General features: G+C 24.6%; 2 protein-coding genes and 2 non-coding genes across 6 annotated transcripts in view; 1 reads left to right on the top strand and 3 right to left on the bottom strand.

Annotated features, from left to right (window-relative positions):
* The first annotated feature begins 1,396 nt into the window (after positions 1-1,396).
* Positions 1,397-18,850, top strand: LOC129615207 (uncharacterized). The gene is made up of 3 exons (XM_055530305.1): positions 1,397-1,785; positions 17,779-17,878; positions 17,961-18,850. Exons 2-3 carry the CDS (start codon positions 17,785-17,787, stop codon positions 18,518-18,520), a joined length of 654 nt encoding a protein of 217 aa, XP_055386280.1. The 5' UTR covers positions 1,397-1,785; positions 17,779-17,784; the 3' UTR covers positions 18,521-18,850.
* A 2,549-nt stretch (positions 18,851-21,399) lies between these two features.
* LOC129615484 (dedicator of cytokinesis protein 9) overlaps positions 21,400-25,702 on the bottom strand; it is an 80,367-nt gene continuing 76,064 nt past the window's right edge. For 2 of the 3 annotated variants that reach the window (XM_055530731.1, XM_055530730.1), the window contains exons 14-17: positions 23,937-24,147; positions 23,580-23,868; positions 23,268-23,491; positions 21,400-21,666 (exon numbers count right to left, since the gene is read on the bottom strand). In XM_055530731.1, coding sequence (XP_055386706.1) covers positions 21,644-21,666; positions 23,268-23,491; positions 23,580-23,868; positions 23,937-24,147 — 747 coding nt within the window. In that variant the 3' untranslated portion in view covers positions 21,400-21,643. Of the gene's footprint in view, positions 21,667-22,230; positions 23,492-23,579; positions 23,869-23,936; positions 24,148-25,702 lie in introns of those variants that run through there. The other variant, XM_055530732.1, reaches the window with a different exon arrangement.
* Trnan-guu (transfer RNA asparagine (anticodon GUU)) lies at positions 24,273-24,346 on the bottom strand. Its single transcript has one exon. It is a non-coding gene; the product is annotated as a tRNA-Asn (tRNA).
* Positions 25,296-25,369, bottom strand: Trnan-guu (transfer RNA asparagine (anticodon GUU)). Its single transcript has one exon. It is a non-coding gene; the product is annotated as a tRNA-Asn (tRNA).

Raw genomic sequence — 25,702 nt, forward strand, 5'->3', positions numbered from 1 at the left:
AATAAACAGGAAAATCAATTATATTGAACAATCAGTGCAATAATCCGAACAGTTACAGTTGAACAAAAGGAGCAAAGAAGAGACAACATTTGTAACTTTAATAGAAAAAATGTTCTACCACACTGATAACATCAAAATATTTTACCTATCAAATTTAAAATATTAAATTGGCGAAAAAAAACTGAAATTTAGATTTTTTATTGAGCAGCTCGTAAATGTGTTTCACTTTTACTTCACTGCATGCATGTTCTGACACAAATTTTCGATTCTTTGACAGGTCTCAGTACACGGAGTGAAAATTTTTTTTTATATTTTTATATACTAGTACCAAAAAAGGGGTTCATTTAAACGGGTTGTTCTATTAAAGGGGGTAAATTGATATTTTAATTGTAATAGATATTTGTTTCACTTTTTGTTCAATAAAAGGTAAAAATCAATTAAGCATGGTGCTATTAATCATTGAGAACTGTACCTAAGTATTTAATATGAAATATTAACATAAGCCTTTCTCAGTTTTCTTAAATCTTATATACATAAATCCAGTTCAATCAGAAAAAACAATTATCCCATATTAACATACATACCAGTCTAGAAATCATTTTTAACAAGAATTCTAAAAAAAAGACATTCTTTTATTCATTTATATTATTTACTAACTATACACATGTATGTATGTAAATATAATATTATACCGAAACGCACATGACACAAAAACAAAATACAATATCCTATCAAACTAAATAACATAACATAACATACATATACACATAATGTAACCGATCTGGTTTACATATAATAAAAATAATCTTATATTGACAAACAGATCAAGCAACCAAAAATAGCCTTTTTGGAAAGCTCGATTCTTTAAAGAAAAATATTATACAGAAAAACTAAGCAAACCAACTTTTCCTTCTATCTAACAAAAACACAGTAATTGCCATATTGCATATGAACTCATCTTTATAGTTATTTTTACCACATATTTACATAAGTACATATATGTATATTTATATATCTTATCATATTCTACAGGTGTTACTTACAATTTATAAGAGAATGTGCCCATAAATATGTTTGATTGCATTATGTATGTACATATGTATGTAAATTATGTAGATATAGATATAAAATCTTTGTTACATATTTACTTGTTGTAATATCGCATCATCATCAACAACTATCATCATTATCAAAGACAACACACACAACACAACAGACAACACAATAAAAGAGAATATCAAAAACGACAAAAAAAATGTATAGTAAAAATAATAAAAATATGTAAAAGAAAAATAAAATGCGAATTGGATGGGGTAAAATTACTTTGGGGCCAACTATAAACTCACAATACCAATAATATTACAAGTCAGTTGCTTGTAGTTTACCGTAACGGATGGTTAAAATTATCGTAAAGAAAAAAATAATATTTTGAAAGAAAACAGAATAAAAACAACAACAAAAATAATTTAAACAGGTTCAAATTTTTGCACATCTTCGAAAGTGTGTGTTGTTTTTCCAATTTGCTCTTCATTTTTCATTTTTGATTTTTATGTTATTTATTTGCGTTTTCGTTTTACACAAAAAAACCGCAGTTCAAAATCGTAGTGTACATTTCATAGAAAATATTTATTAGAAAAAATTTGAAGAACTTTTATTAAATTTATTTTTTAAATTTAAGTTTTTCAAATAGAAGAAAAATATTAAGAATAAAATTTAAAACATTAATTAACATTTTACACCAATTATAATTAAAAATTATAAAGGATTTTTGTTGAAAATTAGAAGGTGAGTTGAGATGAAAAATATTTTTTAAAAAAAAAAACAAAATAAAAGAAAAATTTCTCATTTATTGCCATTCAATTGCCGTTGAATAATTTATGCAAATTTTAATAATGAATATTATTTTAGTGAAAATTAAAAAACAAACAAAAAAAAAAACAAAATTAATCCTTATAAATTCATAAAACTACAAAATTTCCTGTAAATAGTGCGCATTTACAATGTAATCCGAATTTGAATTTCATTTAAATTTGAAAATTATTGTAAATGAAAAACTGCATTTTCAGGTTCAATACCTTTTGAAAGGAAAATAAAGTAAAAAATAAGAGAATACTTAATTGGAAACTATTTATGGTGATCTGGTTATTTGAGAGAAATATAAGAAAAAAGCAACTAACTTTTCAGGTTTAATTTTATAAACCTGCACGCAATGTGAAAGAATTGTGAAAAATGTGTAAAAGAAAATTTTTATTATTTTTGATTTAAAAAGAAAATTCCTTATATTTCTTTTCATTTAAAACAAGAATTTTTCATTGATATCTACATGCAATATCAGAATAATTTAAACGATGTATTGAGAATTACACTAGAGCCTTGACATTAGAGAATTCAAATCAAGATTAAAAATAATTATGTTTTCTTAATTTATAAATATTTGTGCTATTAATTGTCTTTTAACGAGAATTTAATAGATTCTTAAATAGTTAGGTAAAGTTTTAAATTGAACTGCAAAATTTTTTACTTAAATCATAGTTACTTGTAGAAGGGAGGAACACAATTTTTAAATCTACACTATTATTTTTCTAATTACAAATATTTAAATGCATTTAATCTGTTCTTCCTCTTTAGCTAAGAATATGTACTATGTGGCAATGATATTTTTGAAATATTAATTACGGGTGTTCAACTTGGGAGCAATTTTTTTCTTTAAATTTAATAGTTTCTGTAATCTTTTAAGCAAGAACATAATTAAATAAAATTATTTTATCGGATGAATTTAATGAACTTGTAGCAGAAATTAGTTACATTTGTAGCGAACCAAATTTACAGGATTTATAGTTAAAACTTCTGGATTTTATCAAGGGAGCCACAAAAATTGTAGATTTTTAAACTAACATGCTTAATATAGCACTAAATATACATACTTATATACAAAATTTCATTTCAAGTTCATTTTGACACATACGTTCTAAAATCTATGTTTTCTCTTCGAAAGTTTTGTGAAGGGATTATATAGTAGTCCGAAAGGCCCAATATGTATGCACATAAAAATGTATGCACGTATGTATAATTGCAACTCATCATTTATTTGCTTTTATAATAAAGAAAATATAATCCTTAATAATTAAACAACACGTTGGTCAACTGACATATACAAAAATATCTGCACTGACATATCACAAAAGTAGTGCACCTTGTTGGATACATGTATGTAGCCAAGGTGATTATTGAAGGTCAGCACAATCTCTAAAGTTCAATTATACATTGAGGTGTTTTAAACGTAATTTACTGAAATTAAACTGTTTTCTCTTAGTTTTTTGAGTGAAAATATAAGCAATTAAAAGTTTTAGAGCTTGCATTTCTGTTTTATTTGAATAAGCAAATTTATTAAACTTTCTATTACACATGAAATAATTTTTTTAAAACATTACAAGCCAAAATTTTTACATTTTTTAAATTTTATCTCGCATATTCTATTTACATAATTCCAAGTATAAAGAGTTCAATGTACTTTTATTTTATGTACTTAAAAATGAATAAATATTTATTTTGTTCATCTTTTTTCTTCGAAAAAAATTTTCTGTGGTTTCTTTTTTATAATAAACTTTCTAATTATTTCCAGTTATAACAGTTCTTAGGTAAGAAAGGTATTCTAAAATGAGAAAATAACAAAGATTATCAATTTGGAATGAAAAATATTTGAATTTCAGCATAAGGTACCACCAGTACCCAATAACTTACAAAGTACTTTGAAGCATTGTCAGTAAGAACACTCAACATATAAATATTTTATTATATGTAAGAAATAATTTCATTTTAAAGAATAAATGTTTGTTTTACATCTTACGTCATTAAAACTTCAATTGAAATCGTGCTCTTGAATTTTTTAAGTCAATCATATGATGTAGATTCTCTTTTTTTTTTTTAAATAATATTTAGTTAGTGAGTAAAATTTGACTCAAGATAATCGAGATTTATAATACAAATATTGAATTCTTTTAATAGAGCCATAAATGCTTTCACTTTATTTTAAACAAACAAAAATTGAAGTTGATAAGAATGTGCCTTAAAATTTTTCATCTTAAAATGTTCCTAGTAAAGTCGTTTAACTTTTAAAAAATTTTCATTATTCGAAAACATAAAACTAATCTGGAATTAATCTTAAATGCTTAAACGTAATCGCAATATAGAATTGTACGCAGTGAAACTCAAGTAAATTTTCAAATTTTTCAAGCATAGTCAAGTATTTGAAATTGTTAAACATGATTTTAAGAAAGATTTCTTATTTGAAAATATCATTATTACTCAAAGAAGATAAAACTAAATTTTTTGAGTCAGATTAAACCCTTTATGAAAGAGGTTACAAAATGTGTTGTTGAGTTCTATCATCCGAGGCGAACCAATATTCTGTTGACAAATAAAGCCAATATTAATATTTGACACACTTCTGAAGAATTTCGAATTTATATGAGAGAAAATTACAACATATTCCGGCAAATCAATTTTAGAAAATAAATTTTTTGATAATTGAGATTAAAGCCAATTTAAAACTTCCTTTATTTTTAATATTTAATATTGAAAACAAATATTTTTTTCTAATTTTTTTTAAAATTATATAACAAAGCATAATTTGATTGAAACAAAATACAATACTATTATACAATTCATTATGTTGATTCAAATAAAGCCTATTCAACATATTAAATTTCAATATAATAGTTAAATTATATCAAATCAAAAAATATCAATTTGAAAATGGACAAAAATGGTCAAAATGTTCATTCATTAATGATCGTTCAATAATAAATACAATATAAAATAAAAATGAATTCAACTTATAATTATTTACAAAACTTACCAATTTATTTCCACCTAAACTTTCAAATATCAAAAAGCAAAAATTGTGCGTCTGTCATTAAAATGAAAAAGAGAAAAATTAATTAATTGAAAGCAAGAAAAATCCCGTGTTGTACTGATTATATAAAATATACAGTGTGGGAACACTAAATTCAAAATTTAGTTTTTAACTTGTCAATCCTACATCAATAAAATTATTATAAAATTAATACGCAAATTCATTTCAATATTTTTTTCCTATAGTTTTAAATTGATGCACTCTACGTAAAATTTTCAAATTATAAAATTACATAACTAATGTCTGAGCAATTTTTTTCGATATTTGAAAATTTTATTTGATATTTCGTTTTCGTTTGTATTTCTGTTTTGTTTCGATTTTACGGACCTTTCCACAAACATCTTTTTGTACTAATACATTACAATAATATTTACGTATAGTACTAGCGACTGTTACTAAATGTAACCAAATATTTTATTGAATTTTAAGGCTTTCAAATTTTAATAAGATTAGTGTGTGCTTTCCGAATTTTCAACTTTACTTTCCAATTGTAATAAAATCGAGATTCTATTCAAAATTAAAATTGAGGGTTTTCGTAACATTTGTGAACACTTGTGGACATTATTTTTCACGTTATTCACAATGTAACGCAATATGCAATAAAAATGGCGTTTCAGCTTTCTTTTCATATTATTTTTCATATGGTTAATTTTCTCAAGCGTTCATTAATTTTATTAATTATTTAAAAAAAAAAACCAGTACATATTTCATTTTTTAAATTAATTCACTCTTTGTTTTCTCATGCATCCTTTTCCTTTTTTGTTTTCTATTTTAATTTACAAAAACTTACACTGTAACTCATGCTTATTGCAGAATTATAAGCTAGAGAAAGTGAAAATTTTTAAAAAGTTAAAATAGAACTTTTACATTTTTATACTCCATAAGAATTTTCATTTTCTGACTGGGTCGTTAATTCCAACATTTGATTGTAAAGCTAGAAAATTTATTTATTTATATTAATTTACTTATTAAATGTTCTATTCGCTTAAAATTTGATTTGCTTTAGATATTTATAAAAATCGAGAACTGTAAGGTTTCAAATACAATCCTATTAACTTTGTCGTTAAACCTTTTAACTTAATCATGTTAATATTAAAACTTTGTTATTGTTATTTAGAATCTTACAATAAAAATTTTTTAATTAGCTAACGAAAATGCAAAACTATGTGTAAATAATACTCGTATGAATAAAATTATTAAATAAGCGTGGTGGGTTGGCTATCTTATTTTGAATTTATCAAAAGCAATATTGTTTTGGTATCAAGTCAAATGATTGTCAATGAAAAATTTATTATGAATTTAGCTATGACATACCTATAAAGGCAAAATAATATCCAAAAAAGAAAGTTTATGACATAAAACAAAAACAATACTGTTTTCATAATTAATTACGATTATGGGTTAGCAAATAAAACTGGGTAATAAAGAATTTGGTGTTGATTTAATTGTTTTGCAAAATTAATATTACGTTCAGATTAACACTTATTAAAGTTATACTTCTGCTACTTTATACTACTGTTTACCAAACTCTTCTTACAATATGTACGAAATTTGAAATTTAAATAAAAAAATTTTGGGAATTGGAAATTGAAAGCCTTAATTATTTGAAAATAATAATCTTATTGCAATTTTATGTTTATGAGATTTGATTTACAGATTTGGGAGATTATAGGCTTCTTGGAATATTTAATGAACTATTCAATATCAATGTGGTGTACAAACCGTCTAGACAATTTTATTTTTAAAAAAAATTTTAATAACAGTTTAAAGGTAGTGGTAGTTTTTTGTTACAGAAAAAAAACCATAAAAAATAATTTCTGATCTAGAAAAGATTGAATCTCACAAAGAAATATTTCAGATAATGCACCGGATATGCTGAACTAATATAAAATAAACCTGAAATACTTTTCTTCTGCGCCTTATACTTTGAATTACTTTTGCTTTAGAGTAGCGCGACATTTTAGATAAATGTCATAAATTAATTTCAAACATAAAAATTATACTTACTTAAATATATGCAATAATTATGTATGTCTATACACATTATATGTATTAATGGTATGTACAGAAGTGTGAATAAATATCTGTGCGCAACCAGTAAGCTTATATCGATTTCACTTCTTTAAAAATAATTTCAAATACTTTGATCGCTTCTACTTTGCTCATACTTCGGGGAACTTTATTATTTTTTTATTTGATGTCTTCTGATATTTTTGTTACTCACTTATCAGTATTTTTCTTTTTAATTTTTTTTTGTTGCAAATTTTCTGGTTTTCTTTAAATATTATTACAATGGTAACAACAAGTTCCAGTTTTAAATTTAGTATGTGTACATTATTGTACAATTATTATATTGCATTATAAAAACTGTTGACTGCTTTGGACACAAGTAATGTAAAAAAAAACTACTTGGAAGAAAAAAAAATTAAAGCAAGGTTATACAGAGTGTCCAAAACATGCAATGAATATAAATAGAAATAATCAATTGTTAATTATACTCGTAGATTTAGTACGAATCCACTAAATTTGTCAGAACTGTTACAGACGAATAAGAAAATTACTTGTACCTGTATGAGTTTGTAATCTTAGCAGGCTCTAGACTCTAATAGAAATATTATTTCGTTATAAAAAGATAATTATTTTCTGTTTTACTCATTCCCACGTGTCAAAATTAACAAAATTTCAATTTTCTGTAACTAGCTTATAGTTATTATAGATTTAGTTTATCAAACTTACCAAATTTTAATAAAGGGAACAGTAATTAAGAGCAAATCTCTTCAAATAAGAATATATAATTAAACATTTTTAAAAAACCAATCAACCATACGAGCTCTCACCCTTACAATATGCAATAAATATGAAATGTTTATACTGTCATTAATGTTAATATTGAAACATAATCTTTTTCACAGAATTCATATAATCGCTTAAAAAATAAAATGCTCAGTTTTTCAGCAATATTTTTGAATTTTTAATAGAATTTTCCACAGATCGAGTTCTAAATAATTACAAACATTGGGTTTTGTCACAATCTGATTTAGACAGATTGTTTTTTTCATTACTTCACGTATTGCAATTAAGGGAATAAACAGTCCCCGTTTGTTCTGCTTTTAATCCCGGTTGTTATTGAAAGGGTCAAAAACTTCTTAATTCTAATGCCAAATCACCATTTCAATTTATCAGATTTACATCATAAACACCTTGTTCATACATAAGTGCAACATTTTTTTGGAATACACTTTATACAGGTATTTTGTGTATATATAAATTATGCTGCCGTATGGTTTTATTTTTATGTTTATTGACAATATCAAGGTGAATTTATTTAATGAATTTAAGTATTTTCTGTTTTGTTTTGATTTTTCATATATAAACGTGCTGATTTTAGTTTTTCTTTTATGCCCTGAAGAGGAAAAAGTTTTCACTATCACCCGAAAAAGTCCAATAACTTTTTTTATGCACATACATACATAATGTACGTATGTGTACATATGCGTACTTGCATATTTTTGTACGGACTGTCTACTATCGCACTCGAATTTCATAAATGGTGCATTTTATTTATTTTCTTTTATTTTTTTTTTGATGTTTTTTTTATTCTGTTGCTGTTTGTATTTTATCCAACTGGTTTGGGGACTAAGTTGTTTACGAAAACCATAAAGGAAAAAACTAAGCAGATTGCGATTGCATTGCATTTTAAATATTGCATTCCATATGGAATTTCATATTTGTTATATTATTTGTTATATTTGCGTATATTGACATATGCAGTTGGCATTTGTACGGAACTGAGTGCGTATGTCATCATTATCTTGTTATGTTTGTATACTCAAACTCTCGTAGACTTATCTATATTATAACCAAATAATTTCAAAGTCAACAAAATAGTTAAACGTACATCACGATATACTCCAAACATATAAGTAGATCATATATATAGATTATATACGTGAATTATGATATATGATAGCTTTTTTATGATTTTTATTCTCTTTCAATATAGCTAGGCGATATACATACGAGTACATGCATAAATATAATTAAATAAAGAAAGGTACATACAATAAAAGAAAAGGAGAGCAAATATTTAAGATATTTATTTCTTTTCTTTCGAAATTTATACCGGTATATTAATATATTTGCCCCAGTAGTCCACAATTTTTAAGTATTAAAAATGCATAAATGTTACACTTATAAAAATTTTTCAAATTCTATAATATTTTTTTAAGATCGTCTATATACTCGTACATACGTGCAGTATTTAATTCAGGAAATAGAAATAAATATTCAATTATTGTAACAATTATGTTTTTATAATTACAATAAGATGTCAGTGAATACTTCATATACACACACAGTGGCCTTATACCTATAAACTCACATTAAAATGGTATAGCGTAAAGTTAATGTGAGATTAAAAATTTAATTTTTATATCAGTACATCGATTTTATAAGCACAATATCGAATCTAACGTTAACGATAATTGAAAAATTATGTTTGAAATAGTTTGAAAAAATTGTGAGAATTTTTTTTTACACTGTTGTTAGTGTACATAAATGATTGTCACATATGTAGTTATATATGCAGTATTCATCTATATAGTGGCATAATAAAATGTTGAAGATAAAATATTTATATTTACTCTCTTATTATAGTGGTAGGTAAATATCAGTCAAATCCGGGTCATATTAAATTATTTTATGAAAATGTACGTACCAGTATTCGGAGTATTTACGATTGGAAAATGAAAGAAAAATAATAAATGTTTTTTAATATAAAATGTTCGTATTTTATGATTATTAAATATTTTTAATGACATTTCTTTTAAAAAATTTGAGAAATGAAGGTATGATAACGTTATTAAAGGAATTGTTGCTTACAAATGAGCTTAAATTATGAGTTGATTAATAATTTGGTTTTTACAATTATTTAAAAAGTTTTCCTAAAAGAATAGCGGACAATAAAATTAATTTATGTATTGAATAAATTTTGTGCGATTTCACCCTTTCTTAAACATATTTTAATTCAATGTATATATATGTCAATACAATTATTGGTATAGTATAATATAAATGCGAAATTTCGGCTTCTTGAAATGTCGGGATGCAAGAAAAAACTTATGAAAGAAGGCTAATCGCAATAAAGTAAAAATTGATTGCAGTAGGGTTCTAATATTTTGAAATAATAAGCCTTACTTTTAATAATTTTAGCTTTTGATCTATATATCTTAAAAACTTACACTTTCTTCCAATAACCGCATCAAATTCTCATTTTTGGTATTATAACATACGATACAATTTTCATTTAATATTTCAATTTAATAAATTAAAATCAAAAAAGGGTTTGTAAAACAGGACATTTCTTTTAAACAAGTGAAAACCCTTTTTGTATAAGAAATTCTTTCTTAATTTATTTCCATTACAAAAATATTAATATACCAAAATTATTTTATACAACAAAAAATTATTGCATACTTTTCGGGAAAGAACAATATTGAAAAGAAGCATTAATGCCTGAATTCAACATTTAATCAAGAAAATTTACATAAATAATTTTAATTCGGAAAAATAGCAATCCGAAAATTAAAATTTTGCTAATTTGGGGAGGCAATAAATTGGAAAGTTGTAAATAAATTTTATTCAGGCAAATTAAATTAAATGTATTAATTTCTGCAAATCATCAATACTTTAAAAGTCTGTAACTTAATATCTAAAAGAAAAACCTAGTCAAAAATTTCAAAAATTAAAAAGCAGGTTTAAGGTAACGATTACTTTTAACAGTCATCTCATTGCGAAAATTGAAAAGTGTTTGAGAAATTTAAAAAAATATTTGCTTCTTTGATACAAAAAACAGTCAAAAGGTGTTCTTAGTTCTTTGAGGAATCAGGATTTTTCGAGAGGGTGATGTAGAACAAAATGTTCTCCTAAAGGTATAGATTACTCCCGAAGATCTGTTTGTCTACAAATATTCAGTTGGATTAATGGATAAAGAGAAACTTATAAGCACTTTTTTAGGGTAAACATACATTTAGAATAGATAGCATACGTACAGTTACAGATTTAATACCATCTTACATGTGATTAAAATATAGACAATCCCAAAAATTAAGTTGGTTCAGGTGTTTTATTTTATTCTTGACGCCAAAATAAAAAATCAAATTTATTGTGAGAAATACATTGTAAGTAATGTGTATATATAAATGTATTAATATATGTATATAAATGAAATTTAATAAATCGTGATTGTTGCACCTACTAAAATTTAAAAGGTTTTAACTTGTCTTGCTTGTTTGAAAATAAGCTAGCCGCATATAATAGATAATTTTAATAATGCGAAAAATCTTTTAAGGTATACACATACACATATGTTTGCATACCCTTATTTAACAATATAACCTCAATTTACTTTATTATAAATGAGCCCCACATCAGTATAATTTTTAAAACATAAACAAATTTTTAAATTTAAGAACAACAAACTTTGAATATATTGAATAACTAATTAACCTTATTTTCTTCCTTTAATATTAAAGATTTATAAATTATTTTAAAATTTATTTTATTGTATTTTTAATCAATTGTTTGCATTAAAGTCGAAATTAAAAAAAATTCCCATCTAACACCCATAAAGATGATTGAAAGAAAATTTGTCTAAGAAAACTCTAATATTAAAAAATTTAATTACGATTAGAGTAGAAATGAATTTTTAATTAGTGTTACCGCTCATGTTAAATTAATTATTCAACTTTTTATATAACATTATAAAAATTTTAATTAAAATCTACAAGAAACGATCTGCTTTGCTAAAATTTTTTATAATTTTATAAATATTCATGTTGCAGAGTTTCTGAAGAAGATTTTATGTTAGTCTTTTCTTTGTCTCATCATTACTTATTTGAATAAACAGAGCATGGTATAATAATTTATTTTAATTACTGCTTGTATTGTTTATGATTAATCTTCAATTTTAAATGCAGACACCTACATACATATTCATATTATAAGTGAGTTCTTTTTGTTATAAGAAATTATCTAAAACAGTTAATGTACGCTTACGAGCGGCAAAGAAAAATCATGATACTTTTGTTTGCACTTATGTATAAGTAACATATATGTATGCACATATGTAGGAATTTATGATTATTTGTAAGTTTTTTGTACAAGAATAATTATAGTAGTTAAAATTATCATAAAAGTGCATGTTTAATTCTTTTGTAATCTTTTTTTTTCGCAATCAATTCGCATGGTTGAAATTGCATAAGTCATGTACTTATAAAAAATAAAATAAAATGGGTATTGTTTTAAAATACTTATGCATATGCATTAGAACAGTGTGTTTAAAATTTATTCAAAATTACGTTTTATAAATTAAATAATAATTTAATAGCATTTTGGCCGAATACTTCTTTACGTTTAATATTCGTTTTCAAAGCTGAAATCGATGCCGGGTCGATGCTGATATAGAGAAATACAAACATCACATGCCCTTCCCAAGGAAAATAATCTAGAGAAGGAAGAAAAAAAGAAAATAATTTAAATATTATTTATTTAAAAACCATTCTTTGAGTGTCGGTCACTCTATGATAAAAAGTTAAAAGAAAGTGTTTCGGTCGACAACCGTTATAAATAATGTTTTAATTTTAATTTTGTGTAGGTATAGTTAATTCAAAACAAAAGGAGCGCTTTCATTTCAAGTAATTTTATGAAAATCAGAACCGCTTGTCTTAAAATAAAATTTAAATGAATTTATATAAATTTTTATTCGACTTAAAAAAAAAAAACAAAACATTTTTGTTATAAATGAATATATATATTTCGTGCGCTACATACACAATTTGCCAAAGCTGCTCTTCTTCTAATTGCGACATCAAAAATTTAAATTAGAAATATTATGCTTTTTAACTTTGTACCTGACTTGAACCAATTTTTTTATAAATTATAAAAAATTTATTTTTATTATAAACTAAAATGATGGCTGTTTTAATCCTTAAAACTAGTCAAGCAATTACTTTTAAGAGCCATGTAGCCGAGTTACTCTCGTCCGTGTTTTGCAGGTAGTCCTTGTTGATTTTGCATATTTGCATGCTCTCATGAACTTTTCTCTTGTGTTTTCCTTTTATCTGTTTTATTGCCTTCAAGTTGCCTTCTGTAATTTTTAGACTCGTTTCGTGAATATGTTTTGTAACCATTGAATCGAAATTCCTGTAAACGAGTTGCATGTTTTACCTTAAATGTTCTTTAGGCCTAGTTGTAAGAGGTCTCTTCGTTTGACTTACATATGTGACATTTGTCGCAATCATTATAACCAATTTTGTATAGATCATTCATGTAGCCGAATTAGTTCAATTTATCCTTAGCCGAAATAAATTTAATAGAATTATAATTGCTTACATAATGAAACTTTTCTCTTGTATACAAAAAATATCGGAAAAGTTTTGATATTCAATAATAAAAGCTAAATCTTATGATTTTAATGAGGCCATAATATAAAAGTCAATTAATTTTATCAAAATTGAAATTATGAAGAGGCTAACATATTCTTTCTAAAATTTCAATAGATAAAATTTGGATTTTCATATAAAAAAATGATTACTCAATTATAATTCAATTTTAATAAGTTTTAAAATTTCATCAAGGATTCATTTGTGTTTGCATAATTCTTTTAAATTATAGCTATTATGTAATAATTTCCATAAACATTGCATACACTACTAAAATACCATTACAAACTTAGCATAATCTTCATTGAATCACTTGAAATGCAAAATTTATTATTATTTTTATTAAAATTACATTTATGATCAGATAAAAAATTATGTGATAATCTTCAAAGAATTATAAGATAATTATTAAAAAATGCGAATATAAAATTACACCATTTTATAACATCTTAAGCTATAAATAATATTGAGAAATAAAATTCGCATAAAATATTCCAAAAATTAGAAAAAACATTTTAAATAATTATTTTTCGGTTTTAATTAAACTGGTCTCATTCATTATAACCTCATTCATTTCAAATTCCGGCCAAATATACTGAAATAGATTTGTTATTATAAAATATCACAAAATAGATAATATAAATTTACTACTATGTTTTAACCATTTAAATATTATGCTGAAAAATTCCAATTTTCAAAGAAAATAAAATTTTGAAGTAAAAGTAAAAAATATTGCGAAACTTTTTAATGAATAGTTAAGGAAATTTATTGAATTTAACCGGCTATACTAAGAAATTTTAAAAAATAAATTTAATTATTAAATAATTTAATATAAATAATGAAATTTTAAAGTTTTGCTTAATTTATTTTCATTTAATCGAAAGTAAGTGTAAATTAATGGAAGCGTATAAATAAAAATATATAAGTATATAGCTATATATCAGCACAAGCATAAGGTTAAAAATAATGTGTATATGGTACCACTGGTTAATACAAAATTATGCGACAAAGTTTAGAGAAACCGCTAAAAGAAAATAATAGTTATGAAATACAATATTTTTTTTAAATACGCATTTAAATTCAAAAAACTTTCTGATATCAAGTTGCGTATACGCTCTTGTACGCTTACGATCAAGAAAATTCGATTTGATTGTTTTATTTGCATGCCTGATTTAAATAACAATAACATTGTATAGTTTTGTCAACTTTTAAAAGAAAATTTACTTAAGAGTAAAATTTATACTTTTCTTCAATACTCGTATATAACTTATAAATTAACCCTTTTAAGCCTAAGAAAACGCATTAGGACATGATACCGATTTAATAATTTACATGCTTATAGACCAGCTCTCAACAATATTAGCTTTCCATTCACATATTCAAACTATAACAATCAGCACTTACTGCGTATATAGTTTTTTAATTGAATGGAATGTTGTTTTTTCATATATGTATGTATGTGAGTGACAATAGCAAGAAATTGTCAAATTTGAATTGCAAAAGTAAGTGTTTTTTCTTGTTATTCAAATGTCAATTAAGAAAGAATAATAAATAATTGAATGCCCAAATAACTTCGAAAAAGTAAGCCGCATCGGTTGCAATATAAAAATATTATTTCTATACATTTGTCCGAAGTAGTGTGGTTATGCTCAGTTTTGGCTACTTGAACATGTAAATAGGTGTTAGTTTTTTTACTTCACATGTATACATACATGTCCCTTTAAAATAGCGATAGCACGTACGTATATGAGAATTACCCCATTTTTCGTTTAAAGATAAAGTAAATTTTATTAAAAGAATAATTATAGAAAAAAAATTCAATCAGCTTAAAATTTATTATCAACTTTAATACTACCTTACTATACTGATGTTCGTTTGGAAAAAATATGCATTTAAAATTACATTACTAATTTCAACAGTAATTCCATTATATAAAAAATTGGCAGCGTATAACATTTTATGTTGCCATAGCATATGTACATTAAATTATGTTTTCTTTGGTATTGCCACGATATTATGGTATTAAACATATACCTGCATTTTAAATAAAATGATAAAGAAATCATGCATGTAAGCGTGTACATACAATATCATATATTAAAATAATGATAATGTCCATATTTATTAAAATTTTGAAATATATATACATACAACTAGTTCCTAAAGCTTCCTCGAATCAACAGTAATTTTTATGATATTAAACTTACATAACATTAATAATAATATTTAATTGCGAAAGTGAAAAGAACTACTGTTATACGCGTTTATTTCAAATAAACAACATGAGCAAAATATATTACGTATTATATACATACGTATGTACATACATGTAGAAATTTGAATGGAACCGCTAAGCAGCATATTAATTTGTTTTCTGCTTCTTATTTTTAGGCTAAAACCAAAACTAAATAATTTTTGATATTTTTAATTCCAAAGAGATAATTTTTTTTTATTACATAAATATACTTTGTATTACGGTAGGTACGTATATATACATACATATAATTACTTTTCTCTTTGATCACATTGTGATAAGTTTATTTACTATAATGACAAAAAAAAGAAAAAATTATAATTACTGTTAAAAAATGAAATTCCACTGGCAGAGCAGCACAATTAAATAAACGAAAAATTTTATTTGCATACAAACATTGTACATGTCAAATAATATTAGTGCGAAAGTAGGTAATCTATACATAAATACATACATACATATGTATGTCTGTTATTTGTGGCGTTAATTATATTGAAAATGTTTATACACGTCAAAAATTGCAAAGTTTTAAAAACTGTTTAATTCTACTTGAAAAAATTCAAATTCAAAAATTGGGGGCACTCTTTTAGCACAATTTCTATGTAAATCACATTGTTCAAAAAAATTTAAAGAAACAAATTTTAAAAATGTAAACTAATTTCAACTTATTTTAACCTCAAAATCATATTTTTATATTAATAGGGCTTCCCCTATACTGAACGATGTTGAAAACTTAATTTTTTACTAAAACTCTTGCAAAAGCATTCTCACGCTCTCACAATTGTACGTCAACCTAGTTAAGTCAACACAGTAATACGCAAATCAAGGAATACAGTTTTTTTTATTAATATTGTTGGTCTACACAGGTTCTAGGAACGTATTGCGTATCTTGGTACTATGTACATATGTGCCATACCAATTATGTCCAAATTATAATTAAAAACGAGAAAAAATTGAGTTGACCTTGTCAACTCTGTGATACCCGTACGAATTTGTTATCCTATATGCGAATATAAATGTCATAACTGACTATTGGACAGACTATGACTTAAAGTTGCCGTATTACCATATTAATTTATTAAATATTGGAGTTGTATGGCAGCTGCCAGAAGGAGCCAAGCAATTTCAACGACTTTTATCAAACATATTTGCCCTACTAATATATTCGCTTGTGTGAAATTTCAATACCATAGCTTTTATAGTTTCTGAGATAAAGCCAAATAACTTTTGAAGTTGTATGGCAGCTACCCGAACCGGTACCCCGATCATGTCCATTTTAAATAGGGTTCTGGCACTTACTACAATAAATCATTTGTGAAAATTTGGTGAATTTAGCCCAATTAGTTTTTGAGTTATCGCTGGAATGGGCGGAGGGCAGACAAAGTTAAATCAACTCAGAATTCGGAGCTGATCAAAAACATACACTTGAGTCTATATCTAAGACAGTTATTTCTTAGCGTTAAAAACGGTAAGGCACCCTTCGAACATACGTTCGTACGAGTATAATTAGAGGCCTTCAAATTGAAATCATATTATTTAATTAAATTATTCAAAAGTACTTTTAATATTATTATCAATATTCATTAGTATAAGAATTATTTTGTGATCATTCTGAGAATTTAACTATTTCACCTAATTTACTGCAAAATTTGCTCACTCTATTTATTTTAATTAATAAAACTTTTATCAATAGTTACAAAGGTAGGCAGTAACCATTGGCATTACATAAATTTTTTTTTTTATGTAAATTTCAAAAAATTTTTCAACCTAATTTTACGCTTTTCATTATGTGAAACTAATGAACCTTCTAAATTTGATATAATGCATGTACATATATGTATATATCAAGGTTTTAAGGGCGCGAGTGTATTAGAGGAAAAAAGAATTATTGAATTATCGACCTTGTCTTCAAAAAAGAACCATTCTAAAAATTCAAAAGTAATTGCGGCACGAATTTGGTAATAATTGTAGAAAAGTTTTCCTTGACTAATTTATTTAAGATAATTGGGGTAGAAACTAAAAATTTTAAAATGTTACGTAAATAATTAAATTAATTGAAGTTCACAACCTACATAATATCGAAACATTTTAAATACTTTTTTCATTAATTAATTCTGGTTAAAATTAAAAAATTATTATAATGTTAAAATTTTATGTTTTACTTGCAGAACAAAATGTTGCGTTTTCTAGTTCTTTTAATATTCAGTACATCCGCAGCATTAGCACAACGACGGCTTGCTCTACCAGATCCAAGAAGTTGCGCTAATAGTAAATATGAATTTTTTTTATATAATATTTTTACTTTAGAAAACCCCAGAATAATAACAAATATTACAATTAATTCTTTTAGGAGTCCGTCATGCAACTTATCGTGATGCAAGAGGTGTAGCACATTCATATTTTTTCAGTTGGGAACATGGTCCAACAAGATCACTTGAAGTAGATTGGTTAGATGCTAGAAATATTTGTCGTCGTCATTGTATGGATGCCGTTTCATTAGAGACACCACAAGAAAATGAATTTATTAAGCAACGTATTGCACGTGGTAATGTACGTTATATATGGACATCGGGTCGTAAATGTAATTTTGCTGGTTGTGATCGCCCCGATTTACAACCACCAAATGAAAATGGTTGGTTTTGGTCTGGATCAGGTGCTAAAATTGGACCGACAAGCCAACGTAATACTGGTGATTGGAGTCATACAGGTGGTTATAATTTACCACAGCCAGATAATCGTGAAGCAGCTCAAGGAAATGATGAATCATGTTTATCAATATTAAATAATTTCTATAATGATGGTTTAAAATGGCATGATGTTGCATGCCATCATTTAAAACCATTTGTATGCGAAGATTCTGATGAATTACTCAGTTTTGTACGTTCTCGTAATCCTGGAATTCGTCTCTAAAAATAAAATTTATTTTTCTTTTAAATATAAGAGAGGTCTTTCAAAATTAATATATATTTTCTTCTTTAGTGATTAAGTTTCGACTTAACGCAGAAAACAAAAAAAATGCAATGTACAATATTATTGTTTAATTTATATTATATATAAATTGATTTTAGAATTATTTTTTTGTATTTGTATTTATATATATCTAATATTTTTTTTAAAATTATTTATCAAATTTAACTATCCATAATAATAATTAATGAAAATTTCCATATAATCACTGGTGCAAATATAATTACATATGTATGTACATTTAAATGTATGACAATAAGGATATAAATTGGATTTTGTATATGAAAATGAAGAAATAGAAAGCGATCATAAATTTTTGTATCCATGTATGTAAGTTAAAAATTGTTCTATAATAAATATTAGATAGTTTTTAAAAATTTTTCCATTAATTTAATAAAAATTTTAATTTAATCAAACTCTCAGTCTCATTATTTCAAAAATATCAAAATAATTTTTTGCAGTACTTTAATCAATTACTTACTAATCGGCCCAAATAATCCAGTTCAATTTAATCAAAATTGTTTGAGTTTCAGCTTTATGTGAGTGTTCATTTTCGGTATGTGCGAAATTTCTATTTGAAAAATAATTATTTTCCGAATTACGTTTACTTACTGTGATAAAAAGTTCGACTACACATTTCGAATTGCGATTAAAATTTATCGCAATTTTCCAATAGGTTTCATGTAAAATATTTCACTAGACATCGGCAATCAAAATTTAAACTTAATAATAATAATGTTTTTTTTGTACAAATGAAATGTCAATAATATGATTGTTTTATTTTATTGTTTCATTAACATTGCTATTAAATTTTTAAATACAATTTTTATTTGTAAAATATCTGAAGAGTCAAACTAAAGGACTGAAATATTGAACCGGAATTATATCGGAATAATATCTAATTGGGAAAACTCCTTTTGTAATACCTATTGCAATACTTTTAGTAGAAATAGACTAGACCGTATTTGTAGGATTAAAAACGCATAAATTGTGAAATTATTAACAGAAGTTTAAATGAGAATCATAAAATTAATAAAAATTAAAAACAAAACAAATTGAAGATTAAGCAGTTGACCTAGTATATAAAAATGTGAAACTCTCAAATTTACGTAAGTTGATTTGTTATTCGCAAGTGCCATGTAACAAAATCACATCACAAAAAGGAAAAAAGATGGCAGCATATTCTAAAATTTTTTGTTTCTAACATTCCTGGCAGTTTTTTCAAAGTAAACATTTTAACTATTTTAAAATAGCCATACATTGAAATATGTATATAAGGGAGGCGCTTATTGTTAACTCTTTGGAAAAATATGAATTGCGAAAATTTTTTAGCATAGGTGGGTTAAGATTTAAATATTACTATTGCTCAACAAACCATTATCGTAGAAAAAGCGTATTCCAAACTTAAACCTACAATTGAAAAAACTTAGAAAATTATTCGGTGTCAATTTGGTCACTGTGAGTATTTAAAAAACTCATTTTGTTATTTTACAACGCAAGCTTTGCATTTCGCGAAAATAATATACTCACTCTCATCTAAGCAAACTTAATTGAAAAATTAGATCCCAGGCTGCGTTTTTAAAAATATCTAATCCTGGATAACAAAATTTTAAAATGATGCCTGTTCAAGTCAGTAAATTCACTTACTTCACTTAAATAATAGTGGAAAAATATATTTTTTTTAAAACACGTACATAAGTACGTATGTATATGAAAATTTGAAATCGAAAATTTTGAAATAGAAACAATGTCGATGTACAATAATTTGTTTTACAATTGAAAAATTACAATTAGAATTTTCGTGATGGATAGCAAAAATAAATTCTTTGTTATCGCTTCGACAAGAAATTTCAGTTTTATCAACAACATATAAAGTAATCTTACATTACATCAAGTCCATCTTACACTACTCTTAAACTACATATGTCTTATCTATCTGATACTTTTAAAATAAATTAGAGATTTTCAGTACTCCTAAAAATTTATTTACCGCCATCCATAATTAAGACGTTTAAGTATTTGTTATCAACCATGTTGCTACCAAAAATAATATTTTATGTCAGCTTTAATAAATTTGATTTCCTGTGCTGTTTATCAAAATGTCAAAGTAAAATCAAATCCAAGTCAATCCGATTTTTGAAGAATAAATTTTTAGTATGCTCTCAGTAAGTAAACCTTATCAAATATGCATACTGTCATTTAGCACATACTCATTTTCAGAATTTTTATTTCTTTTTTTGTACCTTGTATTACTGTAGTAGTATTCGAAAAAAAAAATTTTTTTTATATGAACAAAATTCTTTATTCGATGATTAAGTTATTAAAGTTAATATTAATTTAATTACTTGCGTTGATTAAAAATTTGTCTCATACTTTTAGTAAGATAGATTTTTATTGGTTCAGATAACACAATTATAAATCTGCACATTACTACGATTTTGGTTAAGTAATTTGCAACAGTCCAAAGAAATGAAAAAAATATAAAAAATAGTACTATGAAATTTTATTCTTAAACTCTTTATTATATGATATTATATTTCTTGATTTGATTTTTTACTTTTTTTCTATATTTTTTTTTGCATATAATTGCATAAATTCAGAATGATAACATTTTATTTATTTTTTTAAATAAATTCCATAGAAAATTCTTTTTATTCTAAATTAAATAATATTAATACAAATTGTTTTTGAAGACTATTTAAAAATTTAAATAAAAAAAAAAATAGTTTTATTTCATTCTTAAAGTTAAATTTTATAACTAAAATAGACTATGGAAAACATAAATTTTTAATAATAATTATGCAAAAAGCAAATTTTAACAAAAAAATTATTAATTTTTTGTTACGTATTTATAAAAATATAAATATAAGCTGAGATTATACTTTAACACAAAATATCCTTAATTATTTTATTTTTTTTGCATATAACAATTTTTTTTTAATTTCGAATCTGTTTTATTTAAATACACTACATTAATACATAGTCCAATAATTTATTTAATATCCCTCTATAATAATAATGCTAGCTACAATATTTTGTTTTAATTTGCTTATTTTTTGGGTTTTGTTAAAACGTCGAAAAGCCAAAATCTAAATAAAATTAAAAAAAACATAATTTAAATTAGTAAAATGTCAATTATGTACGGCTTAATGTTACATAAATTTTAAAATTAATTTGTGCAAATATTAAAACACACGCTAGAAAGTGCATCTTAAAATTAAAATACAAAAACAAAACCTCCCAATCAAAAATCGAATTTCATAAATTTTATGAGACTCCGAAGTTATTTTAAATTATTTGAAGAAATACACATTAAAAATTTTATACTTAATTTGTAATTGAAAAGCTATTATATTTAGTCAAACTTAAGCCTTTGCTTGCTGTATGTGTAATTAAAAGTAAATGACTTAATCAATAATTGCTTTTTTATTTTTAATTTAGGTATTTACTGTGTAATTTTTATTTTAAACATAATATTATATATTAACGTCAAATTTAAATAGATTTAATAAGTATTACAAAGAAATTGTAATATTATCATTATAAATTTTTGTTTACTTTATTTATATAATGGACATGTACATACATTTTTTACTTGCTTTTAATGAAAAACTCATTTAAGATATATAAAATTATTTAAACCTATAAAATTTCAACAGTACTAACTGATGCTTAAATATAGATGTGGCTTAGTTTTTATATATTTTTTTATTAAACTTGATCATATCTAAAGGCAGTGACAAATTAAATATAATTTGAATTCACTTTGTTTTGAGAGCACTAAAATTCAGAAACCAAATTCCTAATGCACAAATATTATATATCGAAATATTTTTTTATAAATTGCATTCCATCCCAATTAATAACACAAACCAATAAAAAGTAAAAATGATCACATGTTAGTATAAAATTTTCAAAAATAAGTTTTTTTAAATTTAAAATTAAACAATTTTCTAGAAATGAAAGTTACAATTCTTTTAATTCAGAAAATAGCAGTTACTCAAATAAAAAAAAATATATTCATATTTTGTACGCAACTAAATCTAATGCAAATTCGATAAATTTATTTACATGAAGTAATACTTTTCAATAATTTTACAATTTATTTTATCAAAATAATTTAGTTATTGTGCGTAATGCATATAATATAAAAAATTTAAGAGTACATATATTTTTTTTGTTTGAAAAGAATTTAAAAGTACTACCAATACAATAATCAATTGATTAAAATAATCAATTGTTGTGAGTGTTTATTACCCATATGTCCGTATTGTTCTACTTTAGTTCTAGTACTATTGTAAAGTTAGTAATCATAACTACTGGCCATTATTTTCTTCATTTTGGTAATAATGAATTAATATTTTATTTTTTTTATATTGTTTAAAATAACTCATTTAACAAAATTTTTTTTATTAAGTATTGGATTAATAATGTTAGTTTATTATTAATTTCAAAATTATTTTTAAACACATATACATACATACAAATAGATTATATCTTAAATAATGTATAAAAATGATCACATGTTACTTTTTTTTGTGTTACGTATATACACCAATATGTACTTCTATATATATGTATATATAAATATATATGTACCATGATTTTATGCTATATAATACATACAAAATAATTTTGACATATTATGTAATTATATTATTTGGAAAATATTTTTATATTTAAGCAGTACTTGAATTATTTGCTGCTCCGCTAATAGCATTAAATAGAGCCACACTATTTCTGTGCGAATTTGCATTGTCTTCTAACGGAATCAAAGGTTCATCCAGAAGTTCACTTAAATCAGTACAAAGTTTTCGATAATTGTCTGCCAAAGCATTATGATATTCCTTTTGATCATTTGAAATCATTCTAGCATTTAATTGCAATGCAGTATTACACACACCAACAAAATCCCTAGAAAAAATAAAAAAAAAGTTATTTGTGGACCATTACAAAATATTACAACTTTTATTCTTTAAAAATGTAATATAATGAAATTTACCTAAATATATCCTTTAAATCTTCTACACAATCTTTTTTATAATTGGCAACTACTTTAGACTCTAAAAATGCTTGAGCGTAGGCTAACGGACCTGCATTAACCTGTACTGCAATACTACCTTGTAGTCTCAATTGTAATTTCTTTACATCAGCCGGTGGTAAGATTGTTTCTTCCAATTCGGAAACTTTTGTTTGCATTTCATCTATAGCAACTTCAATTGGACTAAGTTCAATTATTTCACGATCTTTTACTGCAATTCTCTTTAAACAATATGGAAATGAATACTCCGCTAAAATATATTTATGAATTTTAATTTTAATTTTGATTTATTTTAAAAATCAAATATTTTTCACAAACTTCTTATAATAGTTTTCCTCTTCCATTGATCTTGAACGTTTCCTCTTGCTTGACCAGATTTTGTGAATGGTGTCTCATACATAAATGTGTCAACATCATGATTTTGTTCAAATTCATTTTGTCGTATCTCTAATTCATCCTTACAATAATGTGGCAGAACATGTGTTACTTGAATATAAGCTACTTTAGGATCTAGTTCAATTGCTTCAACCTAAAAATACAAAACGAGAAAAATCATTATTTCAATTGAACCAAAAAAAAAGTTATAAATTCAAATATCAAAATAATTTACAACAAAAATGTTATTATGAAAGATTTTAATAAAAAAAATTATAGCGCCCCCGGGTGGGCTCGAACCACCAACCTTTCGGTTAACAGCCGAACGCGCTAGCCGATTGCGCCACGGAGGCCTTGAAATTAATCTCACAATACATTTATTTTACTCTATACTCCAAAAAGCTTTCACATCATTATTTTTAAAAAATCATTAAGAGCATTGACGAAACCAAACAAAATATTCCACAAACAATTCATAAAGCTTTTTTCAATTAAAAACTACATAAAGTAGAAATTAGAAACACATTCAAATAATAATAAAATTTGCGACATTAACTTGAGTGTAAAAGCTTAAAAACTTGTCTGAGAACGTTTTCAATGCTGTTCAGAATTACATTTTTAGAAGAATTACTATCAAGAACATTTTACAGAAAAATTGTTTGCATTTTATTAGAGTTTTAAGAATAAAAGTACTGAAAATATTTAAGATAAATTCATTAGATAGTTTATTATCGATTTCCAAAAAACATTTGAAATTTATTCCATTAAAAATATTTTTAATATTTTTATCCTTATGCGGAAATGAAAATGAAAATGAAAATTTTAAGATTTTAGTCAATTTCTACTTCGACTTCAAAATGTGAAACATAATTTGCTTCAAATATTGCAAAATAAAAAAAAAGGAAAAATTACTTTACAGAAAAATACGCTTAGAAAGCAAGTAAATTCTAAAATGCAATGTAATTTTACGTTATATGATTAATATTTAAACAACAAGAGTGAAAGACGCTTGTTTATATAAGTTAAGGACTAAAACTTATTTATAACATCAAATTTATACACCTGCAGGCAAAGCTAATTTTAAATATAATTTAATTTAACAATTTGTTCCTTTTAAAATAAAGTTACCGCTAGATTAAGAATATAAAAAACTTATTTAAAATTGAGCCTTTTCAACAATATATCGAATATATCGTAGTATAAAAATTAAAACTATTACACAATACACACAATGAATGGATAAATGAATAAATTTGGAAGCCTTAGAAAATATTTTTTTGTCGATAAAAAAAAAAGTAATAGCGCCCCCGGGTGGGCTCGAACCACCAACCTTTCGGTTAACAGCCGAACGCGCTAGCCGATTGCGCCACGGAGGCTTGAGCCTTTCTTTGCTCAACATCATATTTCAATAATACTCAAAAACTTACGATCCACAACATAATAACTTTTATGTCGTGGATTGTAACTTTTCTATGGATAAATAACTCACTCTTATTTTCATACATAATTTACAATTTTATACTCAAATTAAGATAGGATTCCATAATTTTTCAACGTAATTTCTACAATGTTTTAAGGATATGGGCTATTTAATTATCTATTCTATATTCCTACTACTTTAAAGCAAGGAACTGGAAATAGGTTGTAACACAAAATAGTGTCCACAAAATAATATTATTAAATTCAAAACTGAGTTGTTGCGCGTATAT

This window comes from Condylostylus longicornis, unplaced genomic scaffold (assembly GCF_029603195.1).
Source record: "Condylostylus longicornis isolate FDR11 unplaced genomic scaffold, ASM2960319v2 ptg000135l, whole genome shotgun sequence".
Lineage (NCBI taxonomy): Eukaryota > Metazoa > Arthropoda > Insecta > Diptera > Dolichopodidae > Condylostylus > Condylostylus longicornis.

Excerpts from the sequence above, each read along its gene's own strand:
- LOC129615207 (XM_055530305.1), top strand. The coding sequence starts at position 17,785 with ATGTTGCGTTTTCTAGTTCTTTTAATATTCAGTACATCCGCAGCATTA. Across the intron at positions 17,879-17,960 it reads TCCAAGAAGTTGCGCTAATA|GAGTCCGTCATGCAACTTAT; the intron begins GTAAATATGAAT and ends TAATTCTTTTAG.